At 40.0% G+C, this 19256-nt stretch overlaps 1 protein-coding gene across 2 annotated transcripts in view; it reads left to right on the top strand.

Moving 5' to 3' along the window:
* Nucleotides 1–2828: 2828 nt before the first annotated feature.
* Nucleotides 2829–19256, top strand: part of USPL1 (ubiquitin specific peptidase like 1) — a 45782-nt gene continuing 29354 nt past the window's right edge. Inside the window, exons 1-4 of one of the 2 annotated variants that reach the window (XM_033236068.1) lie at nt 2829–4631; nt 7644–7810; nt 8337–8465; nt 17232–17871. In XM_033236068.1, coding sequence (XP_033091959.1) covers nt 7712–7810; nt 8337–8465; nt 17232–17871 — 868 coding nt within the window. In that variant the 5' untranslated portion in view covers nt 2829–4631; nt 7644–7711. The remainder of the gene's footprint in view (nt 4632–7643; nt 7811–8336; nt 8466–17231; nt 17872–19256) is intronic. The other variant, XM_033236077.1, reaches the window with a different exon arrangement.

The raw sequence follows: 19256 nt of genomic DNA, 5'->3' as shown, positions 1-19256 counted from the left end.
TTGTTTTCTTACTGGTAAAGCAGAAGTATCTAGAAGTTGCATGCTACACAAATTCAACCATATATGCTTGGCAAAAAATTTTAAAGAAAAATATCAGCTTAAGAGTACTAACAGAGTACATGCCTTGGAATAAGCATGAGCTGGAAAGAACAAACCTGTTGTTCTATCACTCATTTCTGTTCTCACATGCCGCTCATTGTAAATCTTGCTCAGTGGCATGATTTTAGTGTTTAAAGAAGATTTATTTGTTTGTTTAGGACAAAGTCCCTACACATAACCTACTTGCTTCATATACATACATATGTATATTATGTATATACATACATGCTATCAGTGCTCACATGAAAAAACAGCCATTCAGGTGATGTGATTTATCTCATACGCTTACTTTAGAGTCAACAGGGTGTTGACTCCACTATACAATACTGGCATAGAGAACACATAAGTCAAAGTAGACAGGACCCAGCCGTACCACTGGCTAGGGCACAAATACATTCACATATGTGGAGAACGATGTACGTAGAAAGGTCTTCATTGCACAATGCTCTTTAATAAAGATCTGAAAAAAAACACCTAAATGTTCAAAAGGATAGGGTTGGCGAAATAATAGTACATTATAAAATGGAAGATTATGCAGCCATAAAAATAAGGAAATACCTTAAATAATAACAGAACAACTTTTAAGGTTAAGTGAACAAATAAGGTACATAATCATCATGCATGGTATGTACCATTTACATAGAAAAGGGGAAGAAAAATAAAATAAATATAGTAATTTATTTGCTCTAGCATATGTAAAATTTTTCTGAAAAATGTACCAGAAACTGGTAGCACTCGTTGCTTCCTAGGCAGAAAATGACTTCACTGAGTATCCTTTTGTACCTTTTGAATTTTGAACCATGTGAATAAATGTGTTTCCTATGAACAAAATGACAAGTTTAGATCAGCAAGACAGCAGTTTGAGACGAAATGTGATCACACCCTTAGTAGGAAAAACTTTTTGAAGTAGGCGGTACTTCTAAGAGTAAATACCCATACATGGAATGTTGAAACTCTAAGGAACTTTCCTTAAGACAGCCATCTATTCCAAACCTCTCATTTTATAGATCTGTAAACTGAGACCTTAAAAATTCAGTGACTTGCGTAAGGTCACACAGCAGAAGAGATTGGATTAGATGTCAGATATTCCAGTATCAACTTTACACAATTATCATACCATCTTCTCATTTTCCATGGGCAAAACAGAACCAAGTAAGTTTGGGCTACATTACAAGCTGTCATTTTTTTTTTTTTGAGACGGAGTCTCGCTCTGTCGCCCAGGCTGGAGTGCAGTGGTGTGATCTCAGTTCATTGCAATCTCTAACCTCCGGGGTTCAAGCAATTCTCCCTGTCTTAGCCTCCCGAGTAGCTGGGATTACAGGCGCCTTCCACTGTACCCAGTTAATTTTTGTATTTTTTTTTTTTTTTTAGCAGAGACGGGGTTTCACCACCTTGGCCAGGCTGGTCTTGAACTCCTGACCTCATGATCCACCCCCTTCAGCCTCCCAAAGTGCTGGGATTACAGGTGTGAGCCACCACGCCCAGCTGAGTTGTCATGTTTTATCTAAATTTTAGAGCCTAAAGTATAAACCAACCTTAAGCCCTGAAACTACTAATTTCTTATTTGGATCACTATACGGCTAAACTTACAAATGTGCTGTGCATACCTCTATCACTGCATGTATACAATATGATAGATGCACGATATGACAGATACACAATATGATACACGTACTTTTTCTATCCTAATTCAGATTCTAAATATCTGATTTTACTGAAAGAACTAAAATGTCTTCATTTTTTAAATATACACATGCATAGCACAAGTGTGTTGCCAAAAATATGAATACAGGTTTACAATTCCTTAACTAAAACCCAAGGGTTGGATGTGTTTTAGAAATAAGAATTTCATACAATTTTTAAGTGTTACAAGGTATATAAACCAATATATAACATCCCACATACCAGGGGCCAAGGGCAGCACCCCATAATCAAACATATTAATATAGTTTCAGTAAAACACATGGGATAAAGACTATATACAACTTCTCAATAGTTCAGGTCATATTTTGCTACCAAATGAATTTTGTTGCCAAGCTTAAAAAGCTTTTGGTTTTCAGAGCTTTCTGAATGTTAGTCTGAGATGTGGGATTACAGACTGTACTCATAGAGTGCTTCTAGAAAGCACAGCCAGTCACTTCGACTCTCATCTTTTTGATGAGACTAGAAAAATAAATCATAGCAAGTAGCTTTTATATTCCAGGTTTGGGCCAAAGACTTGTACTGTGGTTAAGGAATCTAACTTAGCAGAAGGCGCAAGAGCTGACATCGTGAGTGGCTAAAATGAGGGGGAGAAAAAAAAGAAAATCCTAATCATACAACACTGAACTACTGCAGCTGTTCGTTAGTTATTAATTTAATAAAAGCTTCCTCCCTTTAAACCAGGAGTTTATAACTGGAAATAGGTCAATAAAATTTCTGTCCCACAATGCTCACAAGCGGATGGAGGCAATGAGCTTTAATTCCACTGGAAGGTACTGCACTCTGTCTAGGACCAGGATACGTAGAAAAAAGCATTTCAAATATATAGGAATAAGGAGATAGGTATACACTATTCTCAACTTCGGACCGTTACTCTGTAATATAAACGAAAGGGGTTTGTTTTCTAGTCAATCTCTGCTGATCTCCTGTATCAAAGTTCTTGTGAGTCTTGTACTACCTTTTACAAGGGGAAAAAGCTCTAGAGCGAAAACACAGAACACACTAAAATCCCTTTCTCTTTACAACTCAAGCCCCACCTCCATTTTGTTTCTGTTACTAATTATTTTTCTGAAAAAATATCAAATTCACACTAAAAGACTAAAATTCAACTTTGCAGACAACAATGTTTTAAAAAACATAATTCAGTTTGGTGATGTTGTTTTGCAGTCTTACCATTTTAGCTGTATTTTAACTTAACCAATTGTTCAATTTATGAGTTAATACTCAGCAAGTTTGTTTTTTACAAATAGTGTATTCCATTCTAAAAATGGAAGTAGCAGTGGTGAGCAAGAAAACCACCCTCTGAGTTTTGGCTATTTCAGGAGCAAGCACTACTTTCTCCAATTTTAATCACAATTCATAAAAAAGAAAAACCTAACTAGCTAGATCTTAAATATACAAATACATTAATAATCTAGTAAAGCAACAGATAAAGGTAAACTAACCAGCCTATTTTTGTCTGGAGAAACCCCAACAAACTCTGCTGGATTCCTTGGCCATTTGCATTCAGAAGTACCAAAAACTAAAATCCTTTTTACTAAATAATTTATTCCACACGAGACTTGTTTCCTCCATACCACCCTACCCAAATTATTCCAGAATATACATTATTCCAGAATATAATCATTTAGTTTGAGACTAAAAAACCCCACACTCCAAAATACCAATTGTGGTTAGTCTGTAAAGAAATGGTCTGAAACTACAAAATGTTATCCTAGGACACATAACCAATCGACCAAAAGGACTTCTGGAATATGCTGCCCCCAAGATTTAGAATGCACAGGCAGAAATAGCACACGCGGTCACGATGTCCCTTAAGCCACATGACCTTCCTACGAAAGCAGAGGCTTAAACTTATCAAATGAGAACTCCCCCTTTCTCTGAAGCTAAAACAAGGCAGGGCAGCTGGAATTAGTGCAGCAGGGACAGAACGGCTGCTGACTAGTCAGAACGGGTCGTGGAATGCAAAGTCCCTGTGCTTTCGCTGCTCCCCTTACCGTGAGAAGATCTGGGAGGGAGGAAAGGAGGAGAAACACCCCAGAATCCTGGTAGAAAAGCCCCTGGCCTCGAAGATGGGCTCTAGGGAGACAGGGAGGGGCAGCTCCGTGTGTGATGACCCTTTGTGAACATGCACTCTGTGGCAGCTTCGGCTCCACCGAGGCTTTGGGAGAGCGGACTACGGATGCCCAGCGCGACCCAGCTGTGAAGGCCGCGCCGGCGGAGAGGCTCCATGGCACCCCCGCCAGCTTCGGGAGCCCTTCCCTCTCCCACCTCCGCGGGTCACCCCAGGGCCCAGCGGCTCCCGATCACGCTCGCACGGAACAGCGACGCAGAAGCCGGTCTCTTTCCTCAGCGTAATCCCTCCGCAGCAGGCCGCGCACTAGTTTTAATCACGCCCCACCCCCTGGCCGCTGGCGCCACCTCCGCCACTCGGGCGCTTTCCAGCAGCTTCCAGAAACGTCGCTTCCCCAAACCCAGCCACTCACACATGGCGGGCTCAACAACCACCGGCCCCGCCCCTCCTCGTCGCCGCAGTCGCAACTGCGTCTGCAGCCACAGGGCGGACAGCCACGCCTCTGCGGAGGGCGACCGGAAGTGCTCACGTCTTCACCTTCCCCGCCACGCATCCGTTCTTTCAGGCCCTGCGTGCAGCAGGAAGGAGGACTCTTTTGCTGCGGACTGAAGCCGGAAGCCGCCTTCCTAGTGGAGACGCGAGTGGGGGAGGAGCAGTCCGAGGGGAACGTGGGTTGAACGTTGCAACTAAGGTGGAGATCAAGCTGGAACAAGAGTTCCGATCCACCCGGTACCAAGAAGGGGAGTGCACGCGGCAGGTAACGGAGAAGAGGGAGGGGTTTCTTTCCGCTCTCGAAATTGGGAAAAGAGACAGAGCTGGGATGACCTATGGGGTAGTCGGCGCGCTGAAAGGATGGGCTGGGCAGGGACGAGGTTCAAGTGGGAAAGACTGATGATTAAAGTATAGAGTTGGACTTACAGATCCGTTTGGGCTCAGAGAGGTGAACGCTGAAGAGAAACCAGAGTTTGTTTTCGTTTTCTAACGAGCGTTCAGTTGGGCAGGGTTAATGGACCCTGCGCCTCTTGGGGCTTCTTAGGTTGGGTGTTGAAACTTACCTCCTTTGGTGCTGTTAGTCTCTGATTCAAGATAGTTGGGTTTGGTACCAGACAGGGCTGGATGCAGAAAGCCGACCCTGTTCCTCGGCTTCCAGGTGGGTTGTGGCCTCGCTCTTGACAGTTCACGTGCGGAGCCTACTCGCTCGGCAAGCTCAAATGGGTGGGTATAAGGCCCCTTCTTCGAACAGCTGTTTCCCTGGGTTTCTCCATTTTGCACACAGGAGTGTGAATTAAGTTTAATTGCATACTTTCTGCGATTCCCAGGGCCAGCTTGACACTTTCATTGTGCTATATAACTAGGTTCATGCTTGGCTAATAATTCACATTAAGGCTTCTGGAGTATAAGTGGCCCACAGAAGTATGAAAAGGGGATATTAGAAGAAAGATGCTGGGGGTGAAGTAGAGCTGAGGAAGATAGAACTGGAAAGCTGGGTTGTTTTCACAGTACAATGAGCTTTAGGTCATAGTACTACCTTTAGGTTATATTGGGCTGTTTTGACGGACTTTGCTGTAATCAGGCTGGAGTAAATAGAGAATTTTAAGCTAAGCATTGACAGGCTTAGACTTATCTTATGGGGGCATCATTTTGACAGTGATATGGAAGGGAAAGAGGTAGAGATTTGAGACCTTTCCACAGAACTGTCCACAGAATTTGGTGACTTACTGTGCGAAGAGGGAAATAAGGAATAGGGAACAACTCAGACTTTCTAGCCTGTGTGTTTCGAAGGATGGAGACGCCCACATTTAAGTGAAATATGGGAAGGAGGAGCAGATTGTTTTTGAAGGGAGGAAGAGCAGCTACTTAGGGTCAAATTAAGTTGTAAAACCCACCCCGGGGTTTTGTATGTAAGTCAAATTGAATTGTATTTGAAAGAAGACCTGGGGAGCCCACCTCGTATTTTTTTTATGTCCCCCATATGGCAAATAAACCTCTGGTAGTAAATGAATTTTCTTTTGGGGGATTCTATATATTCAGGATTTCAACCACCAACCTATCTTTTTCCCGCTGAAATGTTGGGTGACGGAATCAGGAGAGCAGATTTGGAGGCTCTTTATATTTTATAATTGAGAGAGACAAAGAGAAAATCATTTGATTTGAGAAAGTTATCTAGGTTCCCTCAGATAGTTGGAAATTTTCATCAAAAATAGTTTATTCAAGGTACATAGCCTACTAGTTTCCTATTTGAGAGTACCGCAGAGTGATAACACGTGTACTGCTTCTCTACGCAGAATGAAGTATAACGTGAGCACCAAATAGTAGCTTTAATTTGTCAGGTGCTAAACTTTTTACATGCTTTATCTCATTTAATTCTTAGAAGAAACTAATTTTGCAAGTAAGTTTCGGAACCAACATCCGCAGGTACAAAGCCTGCAAAGCAGGAACCATGGAAGTTTGACTCCTACATTGTTCCCTTTTGTAAGTAGATTATAAATAGAACCAGCCAAAGGGTAATAAGTTGTCTGTGCCTAAAAGGAAAGAAAAAAGTTAGCATCAGTAGTTCTCACCAGAAGGGGTGATTTTGCCTACCGGGGGACATTTGGCAAGTCGGGAAACTTTTGGCTGTTGGATCTAGAGGGTAAAGGTCAGTGACGCTGCTAAACATCCTCAATGCATAGGACAGCCTTCATAAACAATTATTTGGTCAGTTATCTGTGATGCTGCAGTTGAGAAACGCTGTCTTATGGTTATTTCTTCAGGAATAGAAAATTAAGATTCACTGATACTTTCTTTAAAAAGCAGTTTTATTTTTGAAGTTATTCCTTGGCTTGAAAGGTTTGTGAAGTTTATATAGCTGAACCAGAATAGCATAATTAGCTTTTAAAGTGAATTATGAGCCATCGATTCCCAGGAGATGGGTGTCATAGAATCATGGATTCGGATTTGGGAAAGACTTATGCCTAGAATTATATTACAACATTTCTGCTAAGTGGTAATTCTCCTCTGCCCTAAAGGTCTCCTGTATTTGATTTTCCTATAATTGTAAACCCACAATTAAAATACTCTTAATTATTTTTTGCTTACACTGAGCTCCGGTCTCTCATAATTTTTACTCTATTAAATGTAGTTCTACGCCATGGGACTAAGCTCAAAACAAGCTTGCCACATAATGTAATTTGTACTAGGACGGTGTTTATATTTTTGTTCTGATAACAAAAGAAGTTAAATGTGGTGTAAATTAGATCATTTACAAATAATAATTTGTTAGCAGCTTTTAATAAGTAGTATTGTAGTATTTTTCCCAACTGATGAAGTATTAATGTTCTTGGTAGTTGAAAACAATAGGAATGTATGGAATAGATGGTTCATTGTTTCTTTTGTTCCTGTCAGATAGTGGCACAACGGATCTGGGGTTTTTCTCTGTATAATGCTGGCATATTTGTTTCAAAGTGTACATAGACTCTAAGAAGTTAGGTTTTCAAATTCTGGTCAATATAGTTTGCCTTAAATAGTAGCTACCTCTACTACAGGTTTTATTTAATTTGTTCACAAATGTGTCTGCTATGAAAACTGGTCACTGCCCTCTGTGCACAAATTTGCTAAGTTTGTAAATGTAGGTATCATTTTCACTTCAAGATTATAATTTTAGAATATATTTATTCCAGGACATATAGCCCTCAAAATCTACTTAATATATATGTCTTGTAAAATAGCATGGTTCTTTTTTGTAGTAAATAGAATTTTTATTTAATTGTTTATTGACTTTTTTTTCCAGGGTTCATTGAAAAAATCGTTAGTGATATTGACTTGTCTCAAGTGACATAAATTAGCCAATGACTCGGAATGATGGATTCTCCGAAGATTGGAAATGGTTTGCCAGTGATTGGACCAGGGACTGATATAGGGATATCTTCACTCCACATGGTGGGGTATTTGGGAAAAGTTAGTGAACTTATTTTTTGCCTGAGTGCAAAGTTTTTTTTTTTTTTTCTGTATTTTTGAGACTTAAATTCAATTTTGATGTTACCAGTTAACTTCTAAAAAATTGTGTCTTCCACGGAAATCTTACAGTAATGGCGAAAGACTGTTTTAATGTGTTTACCTCTCGTGTTTTATTGATACATGAAAGTGGAAATAAAACATAGACCTTATGATTTACTGTTCTTTGAAAATATGGTACATAAATTCTCCCTGGTAGTTGATGTTACTTTTTTTCTTGCAAATAAAATTGATGCTATTCTTAACATTTAACATTTAATATTTAAAACCATAACATAATTCTTTTTGGAATAATAGCTGTATTTAAAGGCTTATATGCATTTCTTTTATTTGCCATATTGAAAATATCTTGCCAGGATACTTGTAATAGAAAATTATAATTTTTTCTGGTTACCTTTCCGTCTAACTTTTAATATTTTGATATATTCTAGGAATGTCTATATTTTAATTTGCTTTATTTCTCTTTTAGAATTATGATTCAGCTAAAGTTCCATCAGATGGGTATTGCCCTGCTTGTAGAGAGAAGGGAAAGTTAAAAGCCTTAAAGACTTACCGAATTAGTTTTCAAGAATCTATCTTTTTGTGTGAGGATCTGCAGGTAAAGTATTAATCTTATATAGTATATATAAGATCTTTCTTTTTTTAAAAGTTTACTCATTTTTTGTTTTTTAGGCTGGATTTTTAATATGTAATCTCAGTTTCTAAGTCTGTCTGGTATACAATGTTATTTTTCCACCTACCTTTCCCTGGTTGCATAAAGATCTTTGTTTTTATTGCCGTTTGACTTGAGAGAGGAGAAAATACATTTCACGTTCTTTTTTTTAACCTTTTGGAGGTCCTTGTTAGCTATTAGCATATAGTAGTTACTCTCGCATCTCTTTGGTTTATCTTTGCAACTGATGGGAAAAGTTGTGAATCTCTAATGTACGTGGAAGATTGTTTTGGAAAATGGTTAGTCTAAAACCAATATGTATACTCTGAACCAAATAGAGCATAGAATCTTGTAAATTCTAAAAGACCCTTTTAGAAGCTCTAAATAGCTTTTAAAATTACAGTAATTTGTACCCACTGGTACAGCTTTTATATAGCAGCTCATTAAATTCTATAATACTCCACATTTTATTGTATTTGACAGTTTATGAGATTGTCTCATACACATTTAATTTTCAGAACTTTGCAGGATTTGTATTCCTATTTCATGAATAAGAAAATAGATGGATTTCAGAGGGTTTAGGAACATAAGATCCTGATACAGTGGCAGAGCTGTGGTTGGAATACAGACTTTTAATTTTGGATCTGTTTATTCCAGCAAAAAATTAACAGTTCATCAGAATTACCTAGAGTGCTTTTAATAAATTTCTGAGTATCCACCCCAGATGCTGATTCAGTAGAGTTGGCCCAGAATTCTGTGGTTTTGTAACATTTGAGGATGAGTCTGATCATCAGCCAGCCAGGTTTGGAAAATACTAGACTTAATCACGTGGTTGTTAATAGATACTTATGCTGGGTATAATTTGAAGTAAAGTAATCCCAGGCATGTCTACAAATATAAATTTCTTTATGCATATATTCAATAATTTTTTTATGAGTGTTACTGTTTGGCGTTGTTCCAGATACAATGGTAGGATACAATAATAAAACAAAAATGTCTTGCCCTTAAGGAGGTTATGTCGTAGAGTGGGAAAGACAATAAACAAGTATGTGTTTCTGTGTCATGTGATAAAAAGTGCTGTGGAGAAAAATAAGGCAGTAGGTACTGGAATGCCAAAGTAGGGGGAGTTTGCAATTTTAATTAAGTTGGTGAGGGTAATGCTTCAATGAGAAAGTGAAATTGGAGCAAAAGCCTGAAAGAGGTGAAGAGCAGTGAGCTTGCTAGGCAGGGGAAGCAGGTTCCAGGGAGGCCCTGAGAGAATGGAGGCTGCCTGTGATATTCGTGCTACTGCAATGAAACCAGCAGGGCGATAGAAGGTGGATCAGAAAAATAATGGGGGAGCTGGACCAAGTAGGGTCTTACAGGCCATTGTAAGCTTTCTGGCTTTTACTATGGGTGGAACCAGGAACCATGGCAGAGATGTTGACAGAGGAGTGACATAAGTTGACTTCAGTGTTAAAAGCATTACTGTGGCTGCACTGTTGAAAATACATGTAATGGGCAAGACCTAAAGCAGGGAGATTAGTTATAGTATAATATGAATTATATTTGGTCCTTGCCTCTGGTTTCTGTCACAGAGCTAAAACTCTTGGAATTTCCCCAGTGACAAGAGTGTCCTGTTATTCATAATGAGCCTGTTTGCTAACAATGGGGTTCATACTGATGTGGTGACTTAGGTTGGAGCCGTGGATAGCCTCAGATGGGGCAAGTAGCTGGAAAGCCCACATGGTTAGAGAATTAATGAGTGAGAACTTTTAGCCCCACCCACAGACCTCCAGGAGAGGAGTGGAGGGGCTAGAGATTAAGCTGTATAAAAATACCAAGATTTGGATTCCATGAGTGTCTGGGTTGCTGGAGGGGCCGGTGCCATGTGGGAGGTGGTATGCCTAGAGGAAGGGGGAAGCTTCATACCTCTTCTGCCCCATACCTTGTTCTACTCATTTCTTCATCTATATCCTTTAGGGTAAACCAATAAACGTAAGTGTTTGTTTGAGTTCTGTGAGCCGTCCTTGCAAACTAGTTATGCCCAAGAAGCGGGAGTGGGAACCTTTGTAGCCAGTCAGTCAGATATACTGGTGTTCTGGATGTGGGATTGACATCTGAAGTGGAGGGAGTCATGGAACTGAGCCCTCAACCTGTAGGATCTGACATGGTCTCTAGGTAGATAACATCAAAATGGAATTGGATTATAGGATACCCATTTGGTGTCCTCTGGAGAATTGCTTGGTGTGGGGAAAAAGCCCTCACACCTCTGGTCACAAAAGTGTGCTGGGAGGATAGAATATATGAAAATTGTCAGAATCCACATGGAGTCATTTGGGTTCAAAAAAAAAAAAAAAATTCCTGCCTGGTCAGGCAAGTGGCTGACAACTGTAATCCCAACACTTTGGGAGACTGAGGCAGGCAGGAGGATTGCTTGATCCTAGGAAATGGAGACCAGCCTATGCAACATAGTGTGGCCTTGTCTCTAAAAAAAATTAGCTGGGCATGGTGGTGTGCGTCTGTAGTCCCAGCTACTTGGGAGGGGGACTACAGGTGCACAGTCCCATACCCAGGAGGTCCAGGCTGCAGTGAGCTTTGATTGTGTCACTGCATTCCAGCCGGGATGACAGAGTGTGAGACCCTGTCTCTATTTAAAAAAAAAAAAAAAAAGACAAATAGAGTCAGGAAAGGCTATGAAGAGAGACCTTTCATGCATAAATGCCAAAATATCCCAAAAGACTGCAAAAACCACAGCCTTGCACAAAGACCGTCATCACTTACACAGAAGATACTTCTGCAAGAACATCTGCCCAACAACTGCCTGGTCCACCCGTGGACTGGTGTCATCCTTGTTATTGATCCTTGTAGCCAAGGGTAATTATCTCAAAACAAGTATGTGATCCTCCTCATTTTCCTTTTAAAACCTTTTGTCTTCCCTTACCTCCCTGAACACAGTTTACTATGGCATGTGTATTCCCATTGGAATACTTTATTCCTGAATAAATGTCACTTTCTTTTTAAAAGCTCCTCTCTCTTTCTTTTTATTTAGATTGATAAGTAGAAAGGAAAAAAAGCTTTTTTCCCTTTGGACTAGTCAAAGGCAGTTGCAGTATTCTGGGGTAGAGGGTGGTGGCAGAGGTGTTGAGGCATGGTTGGAGTTTATTTATACTTTGAAGGTAAAGCCAACAGGATTTGCTGAAAGATTGGAATATGGGGTTGGAAAGAGGAATCAAGGATGGTTCCAAGATTTTTGGCTTAAAAAATTAGAAGAATGGAATCGCTAATTACTGAACTGGGAAGACCTGGAAGAGCAAGGTTTTGGGGGGAAGATCAGAACCGTAAGAATAGAGAAGTCCTAGTCCTCAGGAGGAAGGTTTTTGGCTGTTAAAGTTAGATGCACTACATGGATTTTTAGTTTTGTTTGTTTTTTTGTTTTGTTTTGTTTTGAGAGACGGAGTCTTGCTCTGTCACCAGGCTGGGGTGCAGTGGCACGATCTTGGCTCACCGCAACCTCCAACTCCATGGTTCAAGAGATTCTTCTGCCTCAACCTCCTGAGTAGCTGAGATTACAGGCGTGCGCGACCATGCCCAGCTAATTTTTGTATTTTTAGTAGAGATGGGGTTTCACTATGGCCAGGATGATCTTGATCTCCTGACCTCAGGTGATCCACCCGCCTCAGCCTCCCAAAATGCTGGGGTTACAGGTGTGAGCCACCACGCCTGGCCTGGACTTTTGGTTTTGGAAGCATTCTTTTTTAAGTGGTGAGGCAAAAAATACATCATCAAGAATTTTAAGTATATACTTTGGAAATATTAAAAGGAACGTGAGTAATTTATTATTTTTTTTTAATTTCTAGTCAGCAATGAGAGCCCAGTGTACTTTATGAAGTAGATTGCTTTACACCAGGGGTGAGCAAACATTTTGTATGATGCACAAGCAAGGAATGATTTTTATGTTTTTTCAATGGTTAGGAAAGTATCAAAAGAAAAAATGCCAGAAAAAATCAAAAGAAGGGCCGGGTGCGGTGGCGCACACCTGCAATCCCAGCACTTTGGGAGGCTGAGGCGGGTGGATTCTCTTGAGGTCGGGAATTTGAGACCAGCCTGGCCAACATGGTGAAACCCCGTCTCTTCTAAAAATCCAAAATGGCCAGGTATGGTGGCATGTGCCTGTAATCCCAGCTACTTGGGAAGCTGAGGCAGGAGAATCGCTTGAAGCCAGGGGCAGAGGTTACAGTGAGCCAAGATTTGAGCCACTGCACTCCAGCCTGGGTGACAGAGGAGACTGTCTCGAACAACAACAACAAAAAGGAATACCCTTTCATCATAAGTGAAAATTAAATGAAATTCATATTTCAATGTTCATAAATAAAGTTTTACCGGAACATAGCCATGCTCAATCATTTATGTATTGTTCATGGCTTCTTTTGCATACAACAGAGTTGGGTAGTTGTCACAGACTATGCGGCTCATAAAATCTAAATATTTATCATCTAGCCTTTTATCAGTAAACTCTGCTGATCCCTGTATAAGTCCTCTGAATCAAATTATTTCCAAAGAGTTCTGTTATAAAATTCGGAGTTTACCGTGCTATAAATTGCAAAGAACCATTTGGAAAACCCCTTTTAATCAGGTCTTTACATTAAAATGTTCCTTGATTTGTGAAAAACACTAATATTCAAGCCTGGTCCAAAATTATACCAGATTGAAACTTTCAAGTGTTTTTAAACAGTAGGAAGTTTTAACTTTTTTTTTTTTTTCGTGGAGTAGTCTATCATTCAGCGTTTACTTTGGAACATTTTATTAGTCTTTTTAAAAAACCCATGAAATTTATAATAACGTTTTTAAGTCATTAAGGTTAAGTAATCAAAGAAAACATTTTTTTGTTTTCTCCATTTGTAAAATGAATACATTATTATTATAATTTGTCTTTGGCCATACCTTGTTGATAATTACTTGTATAAGAAGAATGATATGTTTTCCTTTCTCCTATTTCACAAGAATAGGTACAGGAATTTGCTTAAGCTACTCCAAAACTCAGTGAAAGAGACAGGATTAGGTATTTTTCAGCATTGGATTTTAAATGATACTAGATGGTTGTGCTGGGCTGAAATACTAATGCTTTGTGTATATTTTTATGACTTTTTTGAAGACAGCTTAAAAGCTTTATTCTAGTTATAAAAATGATACCTGTTCACTGTAAATAGAAACAAGTCAGGTATAAAGAAATACAAATCTTTAGAACATGTGGAAAGAGGCAACAAAATTGTATAAAAAGAAAAAATAAAGATAAAAATCTGAAATCATTAATTTATAAGGGAAAAATCAGGGCAGGGACAAATTATATTCCAGATTGGCCTATGGTGGGAGCACAGATTATATAAAGAAAAGTCAGTGAAGACACTTGCAAAGAGTGTGGGTGGAAATCACTAAGTTTTGCAGTTCTGGGGCCTCTTACGGTTTATTACTGTTTTGTTCTTTTTTTTTTTTTTTAATATACATTCCTTTGGAACCAAAGGTTTATTACTGTTTTGAATAAAGTAGAGGTGTAAGTAGGATGCATATACCATGATCTTGACAGCTTGAGATTCACAAAGTGTTTTCAGCTCAGGATTTTTTTTCTCTTAAAAAAATTTGTTTTGATTTTTAAATTGTAAAAAAAATTATCTTAACCATTTTTAAGTATAGAGTTCAGGAGTATTAGGTATATTCACTTGTGCAGCAGATCTCTGGAACTTTTTTTCATCCTGCAAAACTGAAACTCTGTACCCATTAAACAACTACTTCCCATTTTCCTCTCCCCCAGCTTCTGGCAACCATTCTAGTGTCTGTTTCTTTTTTTTCTTTTGAGACGGAGTCTCGAGTCTTGCTCTGTCGCCCAGGCTGGAGTGCAGTGGTGCAATCTCGGCTCACTGCGACCTCTGCCTGCAGGTTCAAGCAGTTCTCCTCCCTCAGCCTCCTGAGTAGCTGGGACTACAGGGGCATGCCACCATGCCTGGCTAATTTTTTTTTTTTTGTATTTTTAGTAGAGACAGGGTTTCACCATGTTGGCCAGCTGGTCTCGAACTCCTGACCTCAGGTGTTCTTGCCTCAGCCTCCCAAAGTGCTGGGATTACAGGCTTGAGCGACTGTACCCGGCCTCTAGTTTCTTGTTTCTATGAATCTGACTCAGTACCTCATATAAATGGAATCATGCAGTATTTGCCTTTTTTTGTGACTGGCTTATTTCGCTTGACATAATGTCCTCAAGATTCGTCTATGTTGTAGCATGTGATAGGAGTTCCTTACTTTTTGTTTGTTTGTTTGTTTTTTTTTTAAGGCTTAATCTCCAGTGTATTTCTGTTTGTTTATTATACTTTAAGTTCCGGGATACATGTGCAGAACATGCAGGTTTGTTACATAGGTATACACATGCCATGGTGGTTTGCTGCACCCCTCAGCCTGTCATCTACATTAGGTATTTCTCCTAATGCTGTCCCTCCCCTACCCCGCTACCTCCCTACCCCAAGATAGGCGCTGATGTGTGATGTTCCCCTCTCTGTATCCATGTGTTCTCATTGTTCACTTCCCACTTATGAGTGAGAACATGCGGTGTTTGGTTTTCTGTTCCTGTGTTAGTTTGCTGAGAATGATGGTTTCCAGCTTCGTCCATGTCCCTGCAAAGGACAGGAGGAGTTCCTTATTTTTAAGGTTGAATAATATTCCACTGTATGTATATGCCACATTTTCTTTATCCATTCACTTATCTGCAGATGTTTGAGTTGCTTTCACTTTTTGGGTATTGGGAGTAATGCTGCAGTGAATGTGGGTGTGCAGGTATCTCTTCGAGATTCTGCTTTAGAGGGTTTTTTGTATATGTACCTTTTTATGATGCTTTGAATACATATGTGCTGTTTTTAAAGGATTCTCAGTTTTCTGACATATGGTAGGACTTAGGAAGTAATCTCAAAGCATGTTGACAGGTTGTTAGTTGATGGTGACTGCAGCTAGTTGGAAGGTCAGAAGAATCTAGAACTTGTCCATTGATACTAAAGAATTTCATAGTAAGTGCAGTATTATGAGAGTAATGTTCAATTGGTAGCAGATGCTATCTGAGCGGATTTAGTGCATTTCAGTTACCTGTTGGTGTGAAACGAATCACCTTGCAACTTAGTTGCTCAAAAATTTTAATGGTGGCTGGGCATGGTAGCTCATATCTGGAACTCCAGCACTTTGGGAGGCCAAGGCATGCAGATTGCTTGAACTCAGGAGTTTGAGAGCAGCCTGGGCCATGTAGTGAAGCCTTGTCTCTACAGAAAATACCTTGGCAGGTGCCTGTAGTACCAGCTACTTGGGAGGCTGAGGTTGTAGGTTCTTTTGAGCCCAGGAGCCAGAGGTTGCAGTGAGCTGGGATCGTGCCACTATACTCCAGCCTGGATGACAGAGCCAGACCCTGTCTCAAAAAAAAATTTTAGTGGCTTCATTTATTTCACATGATTATGTGAGTTGACTAAGGAATTCTTTCACATCATACCATGTCAGCTGGGACAGCTGAAATGTCCACATGGCTGGCAGTTGGTACTAGCTGGCAGTTGAGCTCAAGTAGTCAGCCAGGGGTCTCAGTTATTTTCCATGAGGTTCTCTCCATGAGGCCAACTGGGCTCTTCACAGTGTGATAACTGGGACTAAGAAGGAGTGTTCCAGAAGAAGGGCTTGTCCTCTTGAGCCAGTGCTTATCAGGCCTCTATGTATATCATGTGTGCTAATGTTCCATCAAAGCTAGTCACATGGCCAAGCCAACTCTGTACAGTGCAGGGACTGGCTGCAGGAGGACATGAATTACCAGGAGGTGTAGTTCTCTAGTTCTTAGGAGGGCCATCAAGATAGTAGTCTACCATACTTGTGTAAAATGAGGCATTAATTTATTATTATTATTACTATTTTAGAGACAGGGTCTTGCTCTATTGCCCAGGCTGGAGCAAGAGAGTGGGGTAATCATAGCTCATTGCAGCCTCCAACTCCTGGGCTTAAGCAGTCCTTCCACCTCAGCCTCCCAAGTAGCTGGGAATACAGGAGTGTACTGCCATGCCCACCTGAAAAATAAGGCATATTTTAAAAGCAGATCTTTTATTGAAAATATTCTGGTAGTTTTTAAACTTAGGAAAGATCCGTTGATTCTTTTAGTGATATGTTTACATTTTTGTTATTTGACTGAAATTGTACTAATGCACAGTAAGATTTGATGAAGTCATTAAAATTCAGCCAGTTGAACTCTAAACCCAATAAAGATGTAAAACAGCAGTGCTCTGAGATGCATATTCAGTTTCAACATACAGGAAACATAGAAATCACTCCATGCACTTTTAATTTGAAAATACTTTTAAAATGTGTAGTATAATGTAGTGTCTGTCCCAAAAGAGTAATATTCATTGTAGAGTGTTTCTTTACATTGTTGAAAATTTTAAATTCACTTAACATTAGATTTTTATTAAAGCAAAAATATGTTTTCCTTATTAGCTTACCCTTGCGTAACTCAGATTAAACCCTTGATTGTTCAAATTAAACTGAAAAATTCTTTTGGAGGCCAAATTTTTGATTAAGTAGTTTGTCTCTAATTTTTTCAAATTTATGTGTATAAATATAACCTGTCATCAAATTAATGCTAAAATTCTATACATGTTTTTCATGATATGAAAACTATAAAACGAAGTTATTTGAATTTTTGTCTTTTTTATCATTTTTATTTTCCAGTGCATCTATCCTTTGGGCTCTAAATCACTTAATAACCTAATTTCTCCTGATTCAGAAGAATGTCACACTCCACATAAGCCTCAGAAAAGGAAAAGTCTGGAAAGCAGCTATAAAGATTCATTTCTTTTAGCAAATTCCAAAAAGACTAGAAATCATATTGTTATTGATGGTGAACAAATTTTGAACAGCAAGCATAATGGAGAAGTATATGATGAAAGCTCATCAAACTTACCTGATAGTAGTGGTCAACAGAATCCAATTAGGACAGCTGATTCCTTGGAGCGAAATGAGATTTTGGAAGCTGATACTGTTGACATGGCTACTACAAAAGATCCTGCTACAGTTGATGTCTCTGGAACTGACGGACCTTCCCCTCAAAATGAAGGATGTCCATCTAAACCGGAAATGCCATTGGAGAGCAAATGTACATCATTTCCCCAGACTTTATGTGTCCAGTGGAAAAATGCTCATGCTCTCTGTTGGTTAGACTGTATCCTGTCAGCTTTGGTGCACTTGGAAGAGTTAAAGAACACCGTGACTGGACTGTGCTCAAAGGAGGAATCTATATTCTGGCGGTTATTTACAAAATATAATCAAGCAAATACACTTCTGTATACCAATCAGTTGAGTGGCATTAAAGGTTGGTACTAATATTTTTATTTACTTATTTATTTATTTGGAGGCAGGGTCTTACTCTGGCACCCAGGCTGGAGTGCAGTGGTGTGATCACGTCTCCTTGCAGCCTTGACTTCCCCTGCTCAAATGAGCCTCCTACCTCAGCCTCCCAAGTAGCTGGAACTACATTCGTGCACCACCATACCCAGCTAAGATAGTGAGATGGGGGCCTCACTATCTTGCCCGGGCTGGACTCGATTTCCTGGGCTCAAGCACCCTTCCTGCCTTGGCCTCCCAAAGTACTGGGATTACAGGCATGAGCCACCATTCCAGCCTATTTGTCTTTACTCCTTAAAAACATTAATGTTGAGTTTTGTCTCCCAGCATGTAGGAAAGATACCGTCCATTGCTTCTGTTTTCTGGAGGCCTGGGAGCAAGCAGCCCAGGAACAGTATCACGAAGCTTGAGATAATACCAGTTACATTATCCTGACAGCCCTAAAGTCAGTCTTTTTTTTTTTTTAAGTTCTGGGGTACATGTGCAGAACGTGCAGTTTTGTCACATAGGTATGCATGTGTCGTGGTTTGTTGAACCCATCAACCTGTCACCTACATTAGGTGTTTCTCCTAATGCTATGTCACCTACATTAGGTGTTTCTCCTAATGCTATCTCTCCCCAACCCCTCCACTCCCCAGCAGGCCCCAGCAGGCCCCAGTGTGTGATGTTCCCCTCCCTGTGTCCATATGTTCTCATTGTACAGCTCCCACTTATAAGTAAGAATATGTGGTGTTTGGTTTTCTGTTCTTGTGTTAGTTTGCTGAGAATGATGGTTTCCAGCTTTATCCATGTCCCTGCAAAGGACATGAACTCATCCTTTTTTATGGCTGCATAGTATTCTGTGGTGTATATGTGCCATAGTTTCTTTATCCAGTCTATCATTGATAGTCATTTGGGTTGGTTCCAAGTCTTCGCTATTGTGATTTTTTTTTTTTTTAAGATGGAGTCTCACTGTTCCTTAGGCTGAAGTGCAATGGCATAATCTCAGCTCACTGCAACCTCCGCCTCCCAGGTTCAAGCAATTCTCCTGCCTCAACCTCAGGAGTAGCTGAGACTACAGGTGCCTGCCACCAGGCCCGGCTAATTTTTGTATTTTTAGTAGAGACACGGTTTCACTATGTTGGTCAGGCTGGTCTTGAACTCCTGACCTCATGATCTGCCTGCCTTGGCCTCCCAAAGTGCTGAGATTACAGGCGTGAGCCACCACACCCGGCCTGGGCAGTCTTTTTCAAAACTGTGAGACTGTGCTTCTATCTTACTTAGCCTGTCAGGATAATGGTGGTTAGTTTTAAGTGTACTGAAAAGCAGAATGAAGAAGTGAATAAAAATCACCCATAATCACACAACCTCCTA

The sequence above is a fragment of the Trachypithecus francoisi genome, unplaced genomic scaffold, assembly GCF_009764315.1.
Source record: "Trachypithecus francoisi isolate TF-2019V2 unplaced genomic scaffold, Tfra_2.0 Contig01461, whole genome shotgun sequence".
Classification (NCBI taxonomy): Eukaryota; Metazoa; Chordata; class Mammalia; order Primates; family Cercopithecidae; genus Trachypithecus; species Trachypithecus francoisi.
This window is presented reverse-complemented; position numbering and strand designations above follow the sequence as displayed.